The following is a 23598-nucleotide window of genomic DNA, read 5'->3' as shown; positions in this document are numbered from 1 at the left end:
CTTCAATGAATGAGTTAGAAACACTTACCTTATCCTCCAGAATGATGATCTGTTTTTCAAGCTCAGTGATGACATAATCCCTTTCAAAAGTTTTCCTTTTTCCTTCATCAATCTATTTCTTTAGATCTTCATTATCTCCTTTTGCCTGGATAAGCTCCTTTGCTAGCTTATTGATTGTCTGTTTAACTTCAATGGTTTCTTTGACCATCTTCTTCAATCTTTCATCGTTCTTTTCAGCCTCTTGTACCTGTTCATCATGAACTTCATTAGTTTCGTTTTCTGAAATATCATAATCAGATAAAGACACAACATGAGGACCTCTATCAAGAAAAGCTACATAAGAATAATCATTAGAATTATCCCAAGGAGAATCACTATCACTTAAAGTAGAATTTTCAGATATAGAAACTTTCATTGCTTTCTCTTTATTCTTATCCTATTGTTTTTTCTTAAGACTAGGACAAACAATGGATGTATGGCCTTTGCCGCCACAATTCCAGCATGTGAATTCAGTTTATTTGGATTCTTCTACTTTCTTTTCATTAAACCTAAACTTTAATGTTTTGTCAAAGTTTTGAGGATTAGCCATGTTGCTATTCCTTCTCCTCTGTTGTCTCTGCAAAATCTGACTGAATTGTCTTGACAAGAATGCAAGATTATCATCAAAGTTGTCATCCACAAAATTCTCAACCTATGTAGATTTCAATGAAAGATTTTTCTCCTTCTGACCTAAATCAAAATTCTACATCTCAAAAGTTTTTAATGAACCTACCATCTCATCAACTTGACAAGTAGTCAAATCCCAATGTTCAGAGATGGTTTTAACCCTAATCTGAAATCTTTTAGGTAAAGACCTTAAGATTTTCCCACAGATTTTTTTATCACTAACTTTTTTCCCTAAGTGACGCAGTTCAGAAATTATTTCAAGAAGACTAGAATAAAAGTCAAAAAATGATTCATCTTTTTTCATCACAATGTTGCCAAATTTATGAGAGAGCGACAGGATTTTGGGTAACTTCACTTTTGAAGTTCCTTCATGAGTAACCTGCAAAATATTCCAAGCTTTTTTAACAGTTTTACAATCAGAAATTCTAGCATATTCAGATGGAACAACAGAATTAATAATTGAATATAAAGCTTTGCCATTAACATCATTACGCTCAGTTTCAATAGCAGTAAAAGCAAAATTATCTTTTAACTCTTTGACTATTTTACCATCCACAGTTGTATCTACTGTAGGAGGTGTATAGCCAGTTTCAATTATAGCCCAAGTTTTACAACCAGAATTTTGCAAATAGGCTCTCATCTTTGATTTCCAAAAATTGTAATTATCTCCTTCAAATAAAGGACCACGTTGATTAAAACCACCTTCTTCCAACGCATAAGACATGATGTCAAAAACAATTTTTTGAAAACAAACAACAAAACTAAACTTTCTAACAAGGATCAACTCAGTGTATAGAGATCTGCTCTGATACCAAATTGTGAGTCGTACGCAGTGAAAATTACTTAGAAATTTTTAGTTTGTTCTAGTTAACAGATCTGTGTCCTTAACAATTTTGCTTATTTTATGTTTTAACAATTAAACAGTTAATCATATGCAGATAAAATAATGCAGAGTATAAAGTTAGAGATGACACTAGGATTTTAGCGAGGAAACCCCAGTTGATAAAATACGTCAACTGTTATGGGAAAAACCTCGTAAACTGTGCAATCCAAAGTAAACCAATCCACTATGCTTGAAACAAAGTATACCGAACTTTGACTCTGGCTCACACCCTATCGTTCTACACCATACCAACCGCTGTTGATCCTCTGGCTTTGTGACTCCTCATCCAACAGCAACTTGATCTCAGACTGACACTTGATATTTGTAGAAGAGTAGCAGGTAGATCAGATAACACTCCACGAATGCTCCAACCCTTTCAAAAGTGTGATTGCGCTCATTTCTGTTCTTCAATCGTCTGAATGATATAGAAGAAGATTTGCTTCGTCTGATCGATGTTAATACAACTGTATGATCACGATCAGGATTCGAACTCCATAACTCTAACCTAACTAGGTGAATATGTGTATGTTCTAGGAAGACTACAGAAAAATCAACTTTGATTTTCTGAGAGGGATTAACTTCCTAAGGCTTTAAAAATATTGAATCTGTATAACAAAAGCCGTTTTATAAACCTTGTGTATGACATGGTTTATATAGAGGTTTGCAAAGTCCTATTCCTCTTAAAAATAAGGAAAATTTCGTGTATAGGACTTTAGAAGGAAAGTGGAATCAAAAAGGGGAACAGGAAACTGAAAGTCCGAATGCTGTCAGGACTGTTGCTACCGGTTCCCAAATTGGCTACCGGTTCAAGTCTACCGGTTCCCAAATTGGCTACCGGTTCAAGAAGATCAGAAGCCTTTCCGACGTATTTGGCTACTGGTTCCTATTTCTGCTACCAGTTCCCACTTGGCAGAGAATTATCCTTTGAGTATTAGCCTCTGGAACCGGTTCCTAAATCTTGAACCGATTCCCACTTGACAGATTCCAGCCTGAACTTAGATTGTCTGTATTTTGATAACTCTGAAAATATACCATGTATATTATTGTGTCCTAAGTGGGAATAAGTGAGAAACGATGTCTAAATCGTCCTTCTTGTCTTTTCAACAATCAACAATACTTTCCTCTTCCGTCAACCTCTGAATTCCGCAATCGATGTCAAGTCTGATATGGTAACTGAAATTACAACTCGACTAGGACTTGTTTTGTTACCGAAATATGCCAATTTACAATAATATATCTCACAAAATCCGCTCCATGTGATTATGATATGTGAACATGAAGCTTCTTATGTCTACTCCATGTGATTATGGGACGCAAATCCTTTGAAGTGCAATTTCTATGTGGTCCCCTGCAGTGTCTTGTAAGTGGTTTATATTTGACCACGTGTTTCTTCATTTAATTGCTCCTAAAACTGTGTTTGGCAATTATACCACAATTTATAAGTAACATTTGACTACCATTTATAAATAATATCATAGAAGTCTAAAAAGTAATATCACCATTTGTAAAAGAGTAACATCACCATTTAAGTAATATATAAATACATATACATCTATATATATTTATATGTGACTATGAGCTTATGTGTGACTATTAACTTTTCAGTAGTACGTAAATACTTTTTTTTAATGGTGAAAGTGGTGAGTGTGGTAATTAATATTAAATTTTGTCAATTTTTTTTCAAAGATATGTTAAATAATTTATACTTAAGAGTATGTTTTTTACAATATTTGGAAGAAAAAAAAAAGTTGTGACTCTTTTCATTATTTTTGGAAATATAAAGTGTTTTGTTTGTTATCTAAAGTTTATCCAAGTGACTTTAATTTTGGTTTAAATTCTTTAAATTAACATGTTAGAATTCTTTAATTTCAAATAATAATATAAATGATATGTTGAATTGAGTTACAATTATATATAACATTACTTAGTCCGCATTATGTGCATACGTTATTTTGAGGGTGAAGATGATTTTCACTTTATGAGATATTTGACTGTCAATAACTTTTATTTTAAGTGGTGATGTTACCCTATTACAAATGATGATATTATTTTTTAGACTATTATGATGTTATTTATAAATAGTGATGAAATGCTATTCATAAATGATAGTGTAATTGCCAAATGAAATCTTAGAAACTATTAAATGAAGAATTACGCGATCAAATATAGACAACTTACAATATAATGCAAGGAACCGAATAAAAATTGCACTTCCAAGATTTGCGCCCATGATTATGATATGTGAACGCGAATTCGGCCTCCAAAAGCAGCTTAGGATTATAATTTGATAGGAGTCATACCAAGACAGAACATTCTAGTAAATCACCCATGGAAGCTTCAATCAAGTCAATTTGCCAAATTTTATAAGTTGGTCGGCACTTGGACCCAAGAGTCGGCACGTGGCACACCAACTAATAAAACAACAATAAACTTGTGGTGTTAATTCAAAGGTCCCTGTTAAGTTGTTAACAGCATTGGTCGCATTATTAGTTTTGGTATTATTTTGACATCTTAAATAGATTCAAATGGGTCCAAAAAAAAAAAAAAAAACACAGAGATTTAAATGCAAAAATATAATTAGCGATTTTACATCCGAAAGAAATACTTTAGTTGTAAGCAATTTTTTTTTACAATATGGAGAATTAGCTATTATTATTTCAAATGTTGAAGCAATTTTATTATTTTTATTTTGCTAGTAAGCCTGGGAAAATATTTAAAAAGTAAAAGGCTGGATAGAAGGGAGGCATAATACCAAAAAAAAAAAAAGCATATAAACAATTATTAAAAATAAAATGGAATGTAAAAAATTAATTTCTTTGTTGGTAAGAGAAACACGACTTATCGTAGAGGATGCAGAGTGGTGCCACAGAAACTCCATCATCACCAACAACTTCTAGTTCCACTACAATATTAGTGTCCATTCTCTCACTAGCATTTACTTATTTATTTATTGGTAGCTATTCTCATTAAAATTGTCTAAACTCATCTTAAACTTTATTATTATTATTATTTTTCACAACCTGCTCAATTATTAAGAATATAATAATAATCTAGTTGGAATTTCAGAATAGAATATATATTAAAAATGACACCTCAAACACTGACTAGTCGAAGTCTTTTTGAACATTAATGTGGGACCAAAAGAAGTCTGGAAGGTACATTTTCTATGAGGCAATGATTTTCCTCGAAACTTCCTGAAGTACTACCATATTTCACATTAGACCGTACGGTTAGATAAACACCGTTCCTGTTTGGTAGGCTAGAAAAAGTTGAAAGGAAAAAATAAAAATCACATTGAAGAATTGAAGTCAAGTCAAACAATAGTTTTCAATTTCTACCACACCAAGTATTAGGATGGAAAAGTGGAAGACGGAAACATAATGGATTATGAAACACAAGCATGATCCAAGAAAATGAGCATCTAATAGCCAGACAATGAAACAAAACAATTAAGAAACTTCCGTTAAAAAAAAAAATTATATAAAAAACATACGTATAAAATTGAAATTTTGGAATTAGAATTTGTAAAATTAGAGAAAAATAACTCAGAAAAAAAAAAAAAAAAAAAAAAACAAAGAGATCCATGTTTTAAATTTACAATTCTATCCCTTCTTGCAAATGAAACTATGTAGTATGATTAGAAAACTATAAAAACACTGAACACGAGCAATGCAAGATGACTGTGTACCGAAAAAGAAATTTTAGATTAGCACCATTGAATGAGAAAATATCACACATATATACATATATTTTTCTTTGACCTATAGAGAAAATTCCCGTATATAATCTAATTTGAAACTAGACTAGTGATATCCTAGTACCTGTGTATACAAAGTATTTTTCACAACTGCTTTCCATAAATCCGAGCATGGCAATAGTGATCATTCTTCTTCACCTCTTACAAACTGCATTGATACGTATAATATTTCTGTCTGTGTTCGATGGACGTCAGCATTTCAATTAGGGAGTCAAATGGAGTTTTACACTTGCGTTGTCAAGCTTGAGGGTACGTGTTTCAGTTGTAATATATGCGTTCTCAGGCTGCAATCATTCACCTGGTTTCACGACTTCTGTCAGTTCTTGACAAGGATAAAATTTTGAGAGTAACTTGTGACCGAAACAAAGAAGAATTATGGCTGAAATATTTTTCAAGCCAAAGCAGGGCACGGAAAATAAAAAAGTCTAGAAGAAAAAAATTCTTCAGCAAACAATAAGGCTCCGTTTGATTAGATGGAAATAGAAAGAAAGAAAAAGAATGGAAAATTATTAAACATTTTAGGAGTTTATCTAGTAGGAAAAGGAAATTTTTGAAAGGCATTTTCCATAACCACCTAACATCCCATAAAAAAAATTCTATACAAATTAATTTTTTGAAAAAGTTTTATGAATTTATAGTTATTTCTTTAAGTTTCATGCATTCCAAGCAATGAAATGGTATGAAAGATAACATTCACTTCATTTTCTTTTACTTTCACTTTTCGATACTAGTATCTATCTATTGAACATACCCCAAGTAAATTTCTCTAAGCTAAACCATTCTCCCACTTTTGGCTTTTTAATGACCTTTTAACCATCCTTACCTGCATAGCAGTTACCGTTGACATGATGTCCTTGCACTGATCAACCAAAGCACGTTCGTTTGCAGTTATGTTAGCAAGTTCAGATACCACCACGTTCACTTGCTCTACCTGTTAATCACAGTTGGTTTTGACACATCAAAAATAAAATATATGGCCATGAATGCAAGAGCTAAAATGAAGATAACATCTAATTCAATAGTTGATTTAAAATTACCTAAGTCAGTGCATTGTCACAAATACGGTCATAATGATGGGGTAGCATTGAAAAAGGACTTGCAAAAAACTATATAGATGGCTAATTTTTTTTTTTCCCTTATTATTCATTTAAAGGTTGTACAAATTTGAGGAACAGAATCCTGAACACAGCATTCCCATTTTCATCAAAGAAATAGAGGCTCCGAGCCTCCAATACAACTTTATATCATTATCGAGGGTTGTGCAGTACATAATATTACTGAAACAGAATGCATAAAGAAACAAAATATAGGAAGCAACACGATGTGCTAAAGTGGAAAACATATCGGAAAAAGTTTTTATCTAAAACACAGTATGTTCTGAAAGTTCCCTACATGCACTTTCTCCGTAATGCTACGATCTAGCTACTACCCATTCAAACTGAAAACGTGTTGTTTTGTAACACAGATTTAATCTTTGGACAGTAATATCTGTTATGTATTATTCATGAATCAGTAATTTTAATTTTATTTTGAGCAGTTGAGTTTTTATGCCTACCGATCCAATGAAGACAGACTGTCGAAGACCAAGAAGCTCAAAATTTAAAAACTTAGTCATCGCTTTTGATTAAAAAGGTAAAAGCAACATTAATAGGATGATCCTTCACAATTCTTCTATTTTTCATCATAATATATATATATATATATATATTAAACAAGTGTTAAAACATTTAGAATGCATTGCATTACTTGTGTGAATGTTAAAAAGTGTTTTTGAATTGAAATATCATTGTTATTTTTCATCATGAATTATATATATTACACAAGTGTTGGAACATTTAGAATGCATTTAAATTGCATTGCACTACATGTGTGAATGTTTTTTTTTTTTTTGGGTATAAGTTGCTTGTGTGAATGTTAAGAAACACTCCCTAAGAAAAAAAGTCATGGCCTTAGTGTTTTCCAAGTGCCTGGCCAGGTTGTGGTTTCAGAGCCGACCCAATTCCTTATTCGGTGTCATGCCAAGTAGGGCCGTACAAAAAAACCGGTGGAACCGAAAATCCAAACTGGATCGGTTTTTTTAACGGTTCAGTCAGGTCCGGCTCCAAAATAATGGAACCGTAGAATTACGGTTCGGTTATGATTTGGGGACCTTTGTGACTGAACCATTTAATTACTTATATATATTATATACTTATATATGTTATATTAGATATATATAATAAATATCCTAATTCTAAATGTTGAACTTTCTTTTCTCATTCCTCACAGAGACATAGGCTTCTCAAACACACGCACGCAACCTTACCGAGTCACTGTCGTGGCCTCCTCCTCTCTCACGTTCATCGCCGATCCTTCCTCGCTATCGTCGATCCTCCCATCAGCTACCGTCGTTTGTTCTTTGGGCCTCGCCTACATCTCTCTCTCTCTCAATTCATGTTTCACAACACTGGGTAATATTCAATATTTGTTTCAATTTTTAGGGCCTTTTGGGTCTCTCTCTCTCTCTCTCTCTCTCTCTCTCTCTCTCTCTCTTGTTTTCTTTCTTTTGTTGGTATGGGATCTGATGTTGTAGATGTGGCAAAATTTTGGGTTTTCTCTGTTGTTATGGATCGTTTTAGATAAATGCAAGATTTTCTTCTTTATAGGTCTTTTGCCTTTGTGTTCGATTTTTAGATTGAGATGAACATCAATATTATCCTTCAGTTTGTCTATTTTCCCGTGAGAACCGTTTGATGCGGTTTGGTTCCAATTATTGTGGAACCATTAGGAGTCAGGACCAGCTTGGTCCCAAAATAGTCCCCAAACCAATCCGAAAACGTCGAGGGTCTTCCACAGTTGTTCTGCCTGGATCATTTCTAGGTCCTCCCGCCGTTGGGGTGGACAGGTAAGCAAGGTGGTCTGACCACAACGAGGCCCTTAGGGTTTTGAATGGGGGCGAATATCACAAGAGTCTTGTCCCACATCAGATACAGACGAGGAGAGTATTGGGCTTATAAGAGTGATAAGCAACAACACCCAATAATTACAATACTTAGGTCCTCACCGGTGAGAACCTACATCATCCTCACTACATATTTGGCACAATCTTGTTATGACACATCAATTTTTATTGTCAATAAAATAAATAAATAAAACTAAAAGAAAAATGAATGGAAGTCAGGTGGACCCATTTCATCTTTGGATGGTATTTTTTATTGACCATGAATTGTGCCACATATGTGGTAAGGATGGTGTAGGTCCTCGTCAGTAAGGACCTAAGTATTGCTTTTGGGTCGACAATTGCCGACCAGTCATATGTTGATTCTAAAATCCATAACTAATTCAATGAGATATAAATTCAATCTAGAAATGAATCAACCAACTCTTCTTAATTTTAGGCCTAAATTATTCTCTTTTTTGAGTGAAGAAATGTATTATCCTTTTTATCTGACTCGAATTCAAAATTGCATTGATTATTGATTAATATTATTTGATAAATTTGGTAAACATAAAATGACTAGCATTATTATTATTACTGATCAGTAAAATTCATATATGTAAATAGGGGGGTCTTTTATGGTTAAAAATCCATTCATCTCAGTTATTTCCCAAGAAAATGATCAATCCAAAAGTATTAATAAACAAAACCAGTTAAATACCATGCCCAGAAACAAATGACAAAAACAATTAAAATTTTATCATAAACATACAAATAGGAAGGAAATTCAAAAGATTAAAAAGATTACCTTTGATAGCAAAGAGCATATTGAGGGTGCCATTGCCTGCATCACATCAACTGCTGAACAAATAGCATCTTTCACATTCTGAATATCTGCCTGCAGGAACAAAGACCATAAAAGATGTTTACAAGCCCCATATATGTCAATTGCCAATCAATTGGGCAATTGAGATATCACTTTGTTTTTGAAATTAACATGGAAGAAACATACCCTTGCCCCACCAACAACAGGAAGGCGGAGAGTGCTGGCCTCCAAAGCTTTGATGGCCCCTGTCAATGAACTGGAGTGATCCCTGTCAATAAGATTCCAACTGTCCAGGTATAACATCTGCAATAATCAAATACAATCAGATTTAATATTTTAAGCAGACGACTAGGACTAGACAAAACAAATGCTACCTATGAACAGCATGCATCTCAAAATCACTGTAATCAATAATAAGAAATACTGTAAGACATGAGGCCTTAAGCAGTCAACACTTGTAGAGCTCCAAATTCAGACCATTCAATCAGACAATTCCAAAGTGATAGTATACATACTTTAAATAATGACGACATAATTTCTCTTTTAGTATCACAATTATCAACATTTTTGTTCTCCTACTCAAGCTCAAAGGGTAGAGTTGCCAGGAAGACTGAGTATTAGCGGTGCTAATTACTATGTGTAAACTCATTGCGAATATGCATGAGAGAGAGTGGTAAGGTATATCCAAAAGAAGAGATGACAAAAAAATGCTAAAAAAATGACTAGCAAAAACCTAGCATAAGAAGACGCATTCAAACCAACTGCAGTTTTCATTAAACAAACTACGGCATGATTCAAGCAAAACAACATTCAAGCCAAAAACACTCATTAGAAGACAATGAACCAGTGATCTTACTTGTCCCTTGAGGATGGAATAAAGCTTCAAATTTTGCTTCAGCAACTGTAACTCCATTCTTTTGGATTTGACAGAATGCCACAATTTTGAGGTAGTTACCCATGCATTATAAATCCTTTTCTGATACAGATAAGAACATTTAGGTGAAAATTTCCTCCAAATCCTCATTATAATAAGATTGAGAAAACAAGATCGCTACAAAAAATAAACACACACACCCTTTTGCCCACGCCCGGGCTCAAACCCCTCCCCTCCTCTTTAAGGATAGGGAGGTTATACCGCTAGGCCAAAGGTCCTTTGGTTTGGGATGATTCATACCTTAAAAAATGATTAGGCACTGAGCTTCCTATAGCTTTGTATATGGTCTACATTTACTGATTAATTTATTCATTTTAATGACTTTATTTTAGAAAAAATGTTAGTTATATGTGTATTTGATACAAGTTTTCCAAATTGAGCTGAGAATTAATGATTCACAACTGAAAAGTTTGTTTCCTTACCTTTCTCAGCTAATTTGTTTCCTTACCTTTCTCAACTAATGGATGTCAATATGAACTATAAATATGGAAATTAGTAACTTATTTAGGAGATAGATTTGTTTGGGTCCGTCTCGAGAATACATTGGTTAGGTTTGTTATTGTTCTCATATAAACTTGTATGAGTTGATCTTTGAAATCTATATATGTACACTTTAATGCATTATTAATGAATTTATTAGTTTTGACTGTTAAGTGTGCAAAGAGAGTCAAAATTACCGTCAAAGGATGATTGTGTTGCATCATTCTGCATATATATCAATCTTGGTATTAAGTTTTGTGTGCTGCATCATTCTGCATATATATCAATCTTGGTATTAAGTTTTGTGTGCTGAAATATGTGATACACGGTTGCTACACAGAGCATACGAGGTAACTGCACAAGAACTAATATGCAAGTGTTAACTACTTCAGTTCTTAGAATGCAATTTTTTTAGGTTTCCACTGAATTAATTCATATCAATAATACAAAAAGATCCTCTACAGTTAGAGACCTGTGTCTTTCTCTCACCCTTTGACTCTCTTTGAACATTTAAAAGTCAAAACTAATAAATTCATTTATAATGCATGTGGCAAAACACTAAAAAATGTGAAATCTGCAAAATGCACATATATAGATTTCAAAGTTCAAGTCATATAAGTTTATATAATAACAATAACAAACCTAACCAATGTATTCTTGAGACGGACCCAATAAAATCTATCTCCTAAATAAATTACTTATTCCCATATTTATAAAACATATTGACATACATTAGCTGAGAAAGGTAAGGAAACAAACTTTTCAGTTGTGAATCATTAATTCTCAGCTCAATTTAAAAAACTTGTATCAAATACACATATAACTAACAATTTTTCTATAGAAAATAAAGTCATTAAAATGAATAAATTAAGGATGAATCAGTAAATGTAGACCGTATACAAAGCTATAGAAGCTCAGTGCCTAATCAATTTTTAAGGTATGAATCATCCCAAACCAAAGGGACTTTGGCCTAGTGGTGCAAAATCCCCAGCAGTCTGACAACATATAGATGCAATGCAATGACCTGCCCAAGATTGACGTTTTCTGAAAGTCAAAAAGTCAACCTTTTATACCTAAGCCATCACAGAGTGCTACGAGGAGGCTAGATTTGTTCCAAATGTAGGATTCTGCTGGCATTGTGATTTAGTAACCTTGCACCATAACAAAAATATTTGAACTCTTAAAACTGGAGAAATACTTACCATTTAGAAGTTGATAAAATCTGGGTTTTGTTCATTGACTAGAGAACTGAATTAATGAAATTAATTAGACTAATTTCATAATTAGAACTTTTTGACGTTGTTTACAATGAAACTTGTTTAAGCACCCTAATTCTCTTGTTGGCTTTGATACCATGAAATAAAATAGAGAAAAAAACCTTTAAGAGAATAAAGAAAGAAAACTATTTTCAAGAGACAAACTCCAAGTGAACCGCTTTCCTCCTCTCTTCTTTTCTTCATTCCATTCATTCCCCTTTGAAAGAAGTCAACAAATAAAATAAAATCTAACGCTCTGGTCTAATTGAAGACTTTCAACATGGAGTCATATTTTTCAAATACCAGAGTTCAGTCTCTTCCCACGAATTAGTGAATCAGGCAGGATCTTTTTGTGCTATTATCCTTTAGATTTTAAGTTTATATTATTTTTAATTAGTTCAAAAAGTTAACAGTTATAAAACACACAAACAAAGAACTTTACTCGAATAGAATTTATGTCAATCAGTATCATTTTCATAGCAGAATCATGTTAAAGTGAGGGACAAAATGGCTTGGCCGATCTCTAAGGTCATAATTGGAAAGGTAAGGAGGGCTTCGATCCATTGTGATTTGGTCCTTGGTGTGGAGAGAATCAAGAGATCTAAAAATAGCATGGATTTTGCACAAATTAGTACTTAGTAACCAACTTATGGCGTTATAAATAGGGGACAAGCCTTGACTGTCAACAACATGTGTGTTTGTCTACATCTTTTGGGTCTTCAAGCAAAGGAGCTAGAGAGTGAAAGAGAAGAAAAGCTTACTAGTAAGACTCATCAACTAGATAACTGACTAATGTATGGTTTCTGACTTAGGGTTTGAATTCTTTTAATTTTTAATTCTAATCATGTTCTAAATTTATGGTTTCAAGCTAGTTTAATCCTGATTTATCTCCTAATGTTAATTGATCTCTCTGATTCTAATACAGTAGGATTTACTTCGCCACCCTGTTAGTTTTCAACTCAATTATAATATTCACAATTTATTGTTAGTATGTCATCATTTGTCCTCGAATCAGCCTGTCATTAGTCTCTATAAATGCAAACTTTTGTTTACAGCTTGAAGCTTGTAGAATGATCAACTTACAAACCTTTCTACCCATTTACAATATGGATAACAAGATAAGTATGTGACTTTTGCATGGTTTTCAAATATACTAAAAAGTATTTTTGTTACTTCCTGATTCTGTTTTGATTGTAAAAATGATGGTTTCATGTAAGTTCAAAACTCCATGTCAGCTTTTGTTTTGGACCTTTGTTTCTAAATCCTATTCAAGGCTTGCTTTATGAATTATCCATACCACACCACACCACACCACAAATGGTCAAGTCTTAAGGTCATAAAATTTTAATAACTATGAAAGAAAGGTTGAGTATGTCATAATTTAGTTTGAAATGTATTCTCTGAATTTCATTTCAAAATCTAATTTTCCTTTTCCAACTTAACTTGCAATTTATATTTTCCTGAAATATGAAGGTATAAATCATCCCACTTTGAGGTGAATACTCTGGACACTCTCATTATTATTATTATTATTTTCATGCTTTTGTTGGACACTCTCCTTGTGTTTTCATGCTTTTGAAAGACACAATCCTTATGTTTTTTAAGTTTTATTACAACTATGTCTTTTAAGTTGTATTACAAATCCTACCTTGTAGAGCTCCATTATTTTGCATGTTATTCCTAATGAAAAATTTTCTAATTATATTTTGAAATGTCTATTAGTCCAAAATTGAAAATTTTCAATTATCCTTGTGAAATCTAGATTCTATTATGGTTGAAATGAAAGGTGATTAATACCAAATTAAAGGTGATTAATACCAAATGAAGGTTAACCTATTCTGAAACTCATACCCAACCGGACATTTTTTGGACCCCATTCAAGTTTGGTAGGGTATAAGAGACCTCCAGCCTGGTTGTATATTGAACCCATTGGAGTGACTATTGAAACTCTAGCCTGCATGGCATAGCAACTTGTCGAAATTATGCAAAAGATGTAATTAACCTAGTTGAATCTATTCCTGAGATTAATTAACCCTTCAATATTGACGATAGAAAAGTAGACTGCGTATATGGTCCCTTTGCTAGATTTTAAGGTGGCCTGGTGAAAATCATTTAAGGGGATTATATCACCCAAATCGAGCTTATTCTGGAGACATATTGGTCCTTAAGGATTATCATTTGGAGGTGGATTATTTTATGTGATAGGTTACGTTTAGTATAAGAGGCAGTTAAATTTAAAGTTGTGACATATAATTACCACTCGGATAGCTCCTTATGATTATATGGTTTTCTTAGGAATGATTTAGGACAAATTTTGGTTTTCTCTTATATGCTTCTATATTCATGATTGACCAGGTGCAATGATGGTCATACCTAATATTCGTTTCCTCTTCACTAAAAATACATCTCCTATCCCCCAGCACTACAACCAAAAACAGCAATCGAAAGAGAACCTTGGTAAACGAGTTGGGGGTTCACATCCTTGCCGAAAAAGGGAAAGAAAGAATCAGAAAGACCAGTTAGGTAGAAATTAGCATGTTTAGGCAGAAGAAAGATAACTTAATGATCTAAAATTTAGGATTAAGAAACTAGCTGGAAGCAAAAGTTTCAAGCATTTTGACTTGAAGGATATAATGAGATAATGTGTTCGCTTGTGTCAATATACGTTCTTAGTGGACTTTCTGCAGCTCATGCAGTGGTTAATCTGATCATTATCATTGTTTGTTGGTGAACTGCATAAAGATAGAACTGCATGAGGATAGAGGAGAGAGGGATGTTAGGGATGGCTTGTAAATTTCCGTGAGAGGTTTTTTCTGTTGTCTCATTGAGGAAAACCTAGATTGGATGAGTGAAATTTGAATTATATTTGAGTTAAATGTATAGACTCGATGGAGAGACCTATTGGTGTGGAAGAAGGTAAAGTATGGGCTGGAAATAGAATAAGATCTTACTTGCAAATGAGTGAATATTAGTGTTATTATCAAATACCAAAATATAGTGAAACTTTAAGAGCATGTTTGGAGATACCAACAATTCGACATAACAGTTACTTTTTAGGTGATGTTGTAGATTCCATAATCAATAACTTGCCACTTTTTGTTTGATGGCCAATGAGATTAAGATTTGCTATTGAAAACTGGGAAGTAGAAGACATTTTTTCTCTTAATATTTTGTCTGTGTATTGTAGAGTTAGTTGTCGCTTCCTTTTTTGTCATTCAATTCCTGAATGGGGTTTTGCATATGTTTCCTTCTTTTTTTAGGCTTGGCGGTTTGTTGGCTAATGCTGACCCTGTATTATTGATAGGGTGCTAATGTGAGGGATTGTTAACTTGTTGTCACTAGAATGTGGATATTTTTACCTTCTTTTAGTGCATTTGGAAGGGACAAAATATGACGGTGTGACTATCTTCCCGAAGTACACCTATGGTCATTTGCTAAGTTACAGAGGATCCCTAACTCAAGTTGGCTTGATTCGGTATGTGTAGTCATTGACTTCTGGGCTGGATGTAGAGGAGGAATAAAGGAGTGATAGATAAAAGGAGGGGGGTTCAAGCACTCTATTTCAAGATCATCCGTCTTCCAACCATTCAATTGAAATCAACCTTTACTCTCCAGTCTACTTATAGATACTAAGAAGATCAAATCCATCTTCTAATCTGATAACTGCATCCAATAGCATCAACATGAAAACCTACATGCTGATACTTCCAACCAAACAATTGAAATCAATGCCACAGATATTGAAGGCAATTGAATGTAAATTTGTCAAAAGGTACCAGAAAATCAAATACAACTAAGAGTCCTATGTATCAATTATTGTTGGAGCTAAACATAGCAGAATAAAAATACAAGTGAATAACAAGTACGGTGAGGGAGCTTTACCTCTGCAGTCACCCTCTGGACCAACAGGGAAGCCTCTGTTCTTGCATTCACGAATCGCCACTGCAATTGCCGATTATACATAAGCCTTAACATATGTGCATCAACAATCCGGTTCTCCCCCATTTTCCCTCTTCTAATATCCGCAGCAAAATTGAAAATAGACTCTGTGTTGCTCGTATTGTCATTGAATGTGCTTGCTACACCATTCCTTACCCGAGTCGGACTGGCCAACCCCCTCGAAGGGTATGGAGTCAAAGATGTCACGGGCTTACTAGGGGAAGCCGGCCGAACTGCCCCACGAAGAGGAGAAGACAGTCCCCTGCTACTTAAGACTCCCCGGGGTGATGATGAAGGACTATCATTCAATAATTTCTTTGGCGCAATTAGCTTAGGTGGACCCACCGGTTTCAATCCATTGTTTCTTGACACTGGGGACCCTGGCTCAGGCAACCGCCTCACCCTGTTATTAGTCTCTTGCCAAAACCTTGCCGGAACCATTACACCACGAGGTCCTCCCCTCGGTTGAGCAACACTTGCACATTCCTGCATACCTGAATTACTTCCAGAGGAAACACTTTCGCTATCTGAAGCAGCAGGATCAGAGTTCACAGCAGATCCAATAGCTGAATTTGGATCAACAACAAGCTGAGCTGCCTTTTTGAGCTCCGCATTGCTGGAATCAACTTTCAATCTACCATTAAATGAGGCTTTATGACTCTCATTGATCATGGATTTTTGCAATTCCTTAACACTCCCAGATCCACCAAATTTCGTCTTCTCCACAGTAAAATCCGAACTTCTCATCAAAGAATTCACCTGCCGTGATCTCCCTGGCCACCGATACTGATCAATGGGCTTCGAATTCTCCCTCTGATCCCTCACCGGTGTTGCCGCCTTCCTCCTCTCCGGCGTTCCTTTCCTCACATTACTCAAATTATTTGTCGAAGGCGCGGTCTTCGTCTTACTAGTCGGAACCGACTCTCCCTGATACGAAACCGACAACCTCCTCGTTGAATTGACCAATAACCTCGCAGCTGCTGACATCTCCGGCGTAGTAGGACGAGGCGTCACCGGGCGCCTCCGCTCCACCGATTGCGATCGCTTAATCGCGGAATGCGCCGGCATCGGCGTCGTCACCGGAACCGTTCTCGAAACGAGCGGCGAAGGACACCGCGTCGAAGAAGACGAATTGGAGGACGACGAATACGTAGAAGAGCTAGCCGAGGTCGAAGTCGTGGAAGTGGAAGACCTAGAAGACATGTACCGAGAAGTGACTTCTCTCGATTTAGGTCTCCGATTGCCAGAGACGCCATTGTCAGCCTCAGAGGACAACAATGGAGGCCTCTTCGTCGTGTTCCTTTGAATCGCACCTTGTGATGAAGCCTTAGGGTTTAGTGAAGCAGACACAGCAGCCACCATCATAGTACACAGCCACTATTCACATCTCATCCACAAACTACACTCTCAAAACCCTAATTTTCGCCCAAAACACAACCTGAAAATACTTTGAGAGAGAGAAAGTAAAAGAGGTAGAGAGAGAGCAAGGCTGTAAGTTGGGTGTGAACACGTGAGAAGTGAGAAAATGTAGAGAGAGAAAGAGGGGTTTAATGGTTAATTTTTAGAGAGAGAAAAAAGATGACCGGAAATATGACCGTTACGCTATGCCGGGGAGAATATACGCGTAGAGGAGAGAGAGAGAAAGAGAGAGAGAGTGGGGGAAGTTGTTTAGGCGAGATTTGGGAGCATAACTGTCGTGGTAGTGGGTGTTTTATTCAGTAAGACGGTATTATATACACTCGCATATTTATAGAGGTGACGTGTTCAAAGTGAGGGTAGATTTGGAATGAAGTTTGGGGATGCTCAGAAACGTGGACACGTGGAAGGTATTTAATACGCACGTCACCATGCCTCCTACGGAAAGGCGATGAAGACAAGGAGACGTCGAGTTTGTGTGTCCCTTCGGGGGCAGACGTTACGTTAACGACATTTTTATTTATTTTTCAAATTTTATTAGGAAAAATATTACAGTATATATATATACATATATATTATAAAAATAACGGCAATATAATTGCAACTTCTAATTTTTTTTGAAATAATATCTCCACTAATAAATTAAGTTATGTAATTTGATACACTTCCTAAGAAGGTTGAAAAGATATTAAGTAAGTCCGACATATTATGTCATTAATATATTCACTAAATAAACATGTTCATTCGGTAGTGTTTCTACTTCTACGAAAAAAAAAATAAAAATAAAAAATACTTGCCCCCACCTATTAAAATGGTAAATATTGATTAAATAGGCATACTAAAGCCATCGTATACTCTGCTCGCTCTCTGCTCGCTAAATATGCATGTGCCGATCATGGAGCTAGCCGGTCACATAGGACCTCCAATTTGAAAGGTTCTTAAATTTAGTACCATAATATAATATAGTAATACATGTATGAAATATGATTACTTCCCATAATTAAATGTAACTAGCCTTTTAATCAATTAAAAGACATTCATTTTAGGCCATAATTTTCATAATTAAAAAATTATGCACAATCATATATCACATAAATTTATGGCAATAAAGAATGTTACAAAAAAAATTTATGACAATAAATACCTACTTATAATATCAATTTATATATGTAATACAATAATTTATATGGTAAAAATAATTCGTTTCTATCCTTTTCCTTCAAAATAAAAAAATATTTTTTATATATAAACAAAAAACTTATTTTTTTATTATATTAATTTTGGACTCACGTGGATGAATGATAGTTAAGCCTAGTTAAAAAAAAAACTAAAATTTTAAATTATGGATGCAATCAACTTTCAATTTTTTAACTCAACCGAGTTCAAACAACAAAATGATGACAGTGATTGGACTACTTTGATATGAAGTTGAATTTTGATTTTTGTAACTAAGTTATGTTGAATATTTTTTAAAAAAAAAAAATAATGTAAATTGGATTGTGATATATATAAAGTATCAAGACTGATTTTTGCTTTTGTGTTTTTAACCTTAAATATATATTTTTTGCTCGTGTGAAACTTTATATATAAAAGATCTTGCATTTGAAATTTCGCCTAATCTCTTAAAATTTTAAGAATCTCAGAATGGGTGTGCATTCACTGCTTCCATTTCTTTAGAGTTAAACAGAAATGTTTAAATTCAAATTTATTAGATAATGTTAAATGGTTGCTTACAAAAAATAAAATAATAAATAAATGCTAAATGTCGTCCTTTTTTCCTTGTCATGTAAGTAATACCAATTTACTTCACCAGCATTCAAGCGAGTGAAGTTTCCTCCACCAATTGTCACAAGATACTTGAGACATCAAAATGAAATGAATATGGTCCCACACTCAAATTTCTTTCAACCTTCTGGTTCAATTTTTTCCCAACAGATATTTGAACACTATTTTCAAAAAATTATAAATTATTATTTTCTAAAATAATTTTCTATATAATTAAATTCTCGTAAAGCACCAAATACATTATAACCTAGTGATATTTCCCGTATTTTAAAAGAATTTTTATTTTTGAAGTTTCAAGTAACAGTATAAATAAAAAGTAAATATATAAGTGTGTTTCTTATTAATTTAAAAAATAAAATACTCATAAAATAATTTTCAAAAAATATAAAGCAGATAATTTTGTACTTTTTTTTTCTATTAAAACAGAAAATTATTCTAACAAAACCGAACCAATCAAGCTTCTCTTAATTCTTCAAATAAATAAATAAATAAATAGTGTGACGCCCAAACATGCCGCTAAAGCAAATACGGCTAATGTAATTATGATGAGAACATTACACACATAAGAGACGGTACGAATTTGATTAACGTAAAAGTCCACCTAGGTAGAACAAAAACAAAAAACATAAGCTAGAGAGGTAGAAATTTGATTAATGTAAAACTCCACCAAGGTAAAACAAAAAATAAAAAATAAAAACACTGACACCAATCTGATTTGCCTTCATCAATTACTCTCTCTTATAAATATAAACTAATATTGAGTTCTATAAAATTATATAACTCCTAGAGTGCCCTCTAGGCTATATCCTTGTAATAAACCACTACAAAACTAAAAATTCTCTGTACTGTAATTACCTATTCAGCTCAAAAAATTAATTAGTAATAATAACTAATAACATTAATTCACAGTTATAATTATTATTATTATTAATGAGGAAAAAATAGCTCTATGACAGATGATTAACTATTTAGATAGAATCTGTTTTCAAATTCATATTCAAATTCAAATTTTCAGAAGATTGGGATGACGGTATTAGTTGATATGCGTGGAGTGTTGAGAGGAGATAAATGCAATTTCCGACTAATTTAAATACAATTCAAATTAAACACCATTTAAATGAGGTACTTGAAATATATTGCGATTCAAGCTTTACAACTATTTATAGTCACTAACTTGACCGTCGAAGCATCTTCGGTCGGCACCACACCAACATCATTCACAATGACGGTATTCCTTTACCTTGCATAAAACATCCCAAGTCTGTAACGCTGATTATGTCTTTAGCATAATAACGCTTTGTTTTAGAAATTTTGTTTTTGACTAAAACAGAAACCATGCTTATGCTGTAGGAGTGTTTTTTTTAAAAAATAAAAATAAAATAAAATAAAATAAACTATTAGAGGGACGATGTTTTAGGCGTTTTGTTTTTGGGCGGTGTTGTATTACTGTTATTATTTTGGGTCATGAACAGTTATCAACATAAGAAAAAATAACTTTTTAATATTTTAGTTTTGAGACACTGTTCATGAAGTGTTTTAGTACTATATAAAATAAAATAAAGTCACATCAATTATGTTTTTATTGTCAAAATTAATACTGTAATAATTTAAAAATTAAAACAACAGAAATAAAACGAATACGAATACTTCCAAACACTATTATGCTCAAGCCGTGCTTTAAGAACATGTTATGATACTTTCAAGCGTGATGACACATGGCAAGTTTAGCCGGAGAGAGAGAGAGATTAATGAAGTGCTCAGTAGAATTATTAAAAACTTAGTACAAATGTACTTTATTATATTATATAGATTACAATGAATTAAATTAATGGGTGCATGGGCAAATATAGTTAGACATCAATAATAATTTAATAATTTATGAATGGTACCATCTCACAAATGAGTATTTAATTAATACAGATAGATGGCCACAGGTAGACAAAGTTTGAACAATGATGTCACCAACTAATTTATTAGTACCTAATTAACTACTAAAAGTTATTAGCGTCATCCCTAACCAAAGCCACACAAATGTTCAACAACCTTCTGAAAGGGAAAAGTTCAGGTACCCCTTTTCTAGGGTAAAAATAAATAAATAAATAAATAAATAAATTTCCTTGTAACTTCACTCTCTTCAATTAAGTTGATCTTAATGAAAAAGTCTATAATACTTTGGGGTATCATATTTTTGAAGTCTTTTAATTATTAGATCATTCATTAAGTGAGTTCCATCACTACATTCAATTACTAGAAACTTCATATATATTCTCAATTACTAGAAACTTACACAAAAATCTAGAATAATGCTATTTAAATCTAAGTAATACGCCTAGCTAGCTGAGAATCTAAATGAGAGATTTTTATTCATTAGAAAATAATGTTATTCAGACCTGCGAGAATCTGAACTAAGAAATTTCTAACTTGTGGATAGATTGGAGTATCAGGTGTGTGAATTAATCTTCATGAGGAGTGCTGTTGCGTATATGATTGGTTGAAATACTAATCCTGAAAGTCATAATTAATGTATCTTTCCTACTATTATGGAACTACAAAACATAAATTTTCAGAACCAAATTACCTGTAAAATTCTTTCCTCCTCCTCCTCCTCCTCCTCCTCCTCTCTCTCTCTCTCTCTATATATATACACACACATATAAATAATCTTTATTCTTTTCTTTATAAGAAGAATAAATAAAATCCTTATATCAAAAAAAATTTCCCTTCCCTTTTTTTATTTTTCATTTCCGTTTTTACGTGTGCATATATATATATAACACCATATTGTGAAAGGATTCCATCCATTGTAATCTCTCTTTCCATATTTCACGTAATAATTGAAACTCAAATTCTATAACTTTACTTCAATCAGAACTCAATTTCATAATATTACTTCAATTAAAACTTAAAATGATAAAAATCCAATAAAAAATTTTTTTGAATGAAGAAAAGGGTTTTATTTATATAAGGAAAGGGAAGAATCTTTTTATAATATGAATTTTGAGAGGAGAGAGGGAAAGAAAGAAATAATAATAATTATTATAAAGGAAAGAATAAAAATTATATATATATTTCTATATTGTACGGACCATACTTGTTTACTCACATGTGAGTAGGATGAAACGTAAAAGTAATGTGACAAATGTCCTAAAATAAAAAATAATAAAAAAAATTTTAAAAAATTAAATGCTTTGCAAGTCAACCCAAAATGATGCAAATCAAATCGTAATCTAACTTTCTCTATTTTCTCTCTCTCAAACTACTTCACCGTTAATACTGGAAGTTTTGACTTTTATATTTCATAGTTTAATGTGTAATTCTTATATATATTTATCAATTATTTTTATCTGAAATACACCCAATTATAAATAATCTTTATCAATTATTTTTATCTGAAATACACCCAATTATAAATAATCTGGTTTACATGGTTTGATAGATGATTTATTAATTGCATGATAAATTGTTATTGCTTATTTCTAGTTTTCTTTTTCTTTTGGCGGAAAAAACAAATATCTATAGTAATTCTTTCCATTCATCATACAAAAACTTTGTTTGTGTCTTGTAATATTATTTTATTTAAGTTATTATTTTTAAGAATAATTCTATAAAAATAAAGTTTTGGGGGTCAAAGAACAAAAGAATGAAGTAAAAATCAAAATTTCCAAATTAATAAAATTTTATGAAAGTCTAATGTGGACATGAAAAATTACTGTACACAATCTTTTATTCCCAAAATACCATTCTATAGTTGTTATAAAATTATGCTACTACCCCTCTCATATCAAGAGAGAGAAACACATCTATGCCAATCCTCTCAAACTTTCCTTCTCGGTGAGCTCCTCCTTCCTTAAACTCCCGAAACACACAGTCAAAATCACTGGAAAATGACGCGGCAGAGCCAAGATGGCCGACGACAGCACTGCTGGAAGCTATGCCCAAGCCCTCGTCGATGTCACCAAGTCCAACCAAACCCTAGAAATTAAGAGCTATTTTCTACTTCTTTTTTTTTTTTTTTGAAAGGTAGATATTTGTTACTTTGATACTGTAAACCGAGAGAAGCCTAGTTCTCATTTGTGAATATTCCAATTTTTTTAGTGTGACTTGGATTTCACTGACCCACTTGAAGATTTCTTGTGGATCTACAAGCATTTGCATCAACCTTTTGTATTGCCGAGCTGTGGATCGACCATTACAGAGGATTATGTTGGTTTTTTCATGATGTTTCGTGTTGGGTTTTTGAATCTCAACTTGGATCTTGATTTTTCTTTTGTCTAATATGGATTTTGGGTTTAAATCGGGTTTGGAGGACAAGATGTTTTGGTGGGAAGTGAGAGGGAGAACAAAAATTTGCAATTTTTTTTTTTTGTTTTTGTTCAAATGGGTTTGCTGGTAAGGTGGGTGAAAGAGAGATGGCAGATATGGTTGTTCGTTTGGGAAGAAGGATTGCCATAGATGTGTTTCTCTTTCTAGATATGAGAGAAATGGTGTTTTGAGAATAAAAATATGATATACAATAAGTTTTTATCATCCAGTTTGTTTATATCTTATAAAATTATTTCATTTAAGAATTTTAGCTTAAAGTGTGATTTTTTTTTTTTTTTGATAAGATCCTCTTCTCATTCACTCTCCCGCGACAAAAAGAATACGAAAAATTAGATTTTGGTGGTCAAATTCAAACAATATAGTGATCTTAAAGTTGAGAAAAGATAAATAGTCACTAATTTTAAAACTTAATCGCT

General features: G+C 33.1%; 1 protein-coding gene across 2 annotated transcripts; it reads right to left on the bottom strand.

Moving 5' to 3' along the window:
- Positions 1 to 5234: 5234 nt before the first annotated feature.
- On the bottom strand, positions 5235 to 17365 carry LOC132278605 (QWRF motif-containing protein 2-like). Of its 2 annotated transcripts, XM_059780434.1 has the most exons (6): positions 15602 to 17365; positions 9906 to 10025; positions 9236 to 9352; positions 9032 to 9121; positions 6130 to 6237; positions 5235 to 5604 (listed from the first exon to the last, which is right to left on the bottom strand). In XM_059780434.1, exons 1-6 carry the CDS (start codon positions 17021 to 17023, stop codon positions 5530 to 5532), a joined length of 1932 nt encoding a protein of 643 aa, XP_059636417.1. In that variant the 5' UTR covers positions 17024 to 17365; the 3' UTR covers positions 5235 to 5529. The 2 variants fall into 2 exon arrangements, with proteins under 2 accessions (XP_059636417.1, XP_059636418.1); XM_059780435.1 differs by lacking the exon at positions 9906 to 10025.
- Positions 17366 to 23598: the final 6233 nt, after the last annotated feature.

Source organism: Cornus florida, unplaced genomic scaffold, assembly GCF_030987335.1.
Source record: "Cornus florida cultivar Cherokee Brave unplaced genomic scaffold, ASM3098733v1 CherokeeBrave_3.0.0_Hap2_Chr10, whole genome shotgun sequence".
Lineage (NCBI taxonomy): Eukaryota > Viridiplantae > Streptophyta > Magnoliopsida > Cornales > Cornaceae > Cornus > Cornus florida.
Note: the sequence above shows the minus strand (reverse complement) of the source record. Positions and strands in the feature narration are given on the sequence as shown.

Coding starts and splice junctions, on each gene's coding strand:
- LOC132278605 (XM_059780434.1), bottom strand. CDS start 17,023: ATGATGGTGGCTGCTGTGTCTGCTTCACTAAACCCTAAGGCTTCATCA. Junction 10,026..15,601: donor TCCAGAGGGTGACTGCAGAG/GTAAAGCTCCCT, acceptor TATCTGTATCAG/AAAAGGATTTATAATGCATG. Junction 6,238..9,031: donor TATGCTCTTTGCTATCAAAG/GTAATCTTTTTA, acceptor TGTGATTAACAG/GTAGAGCAAGTGAACGTGGT.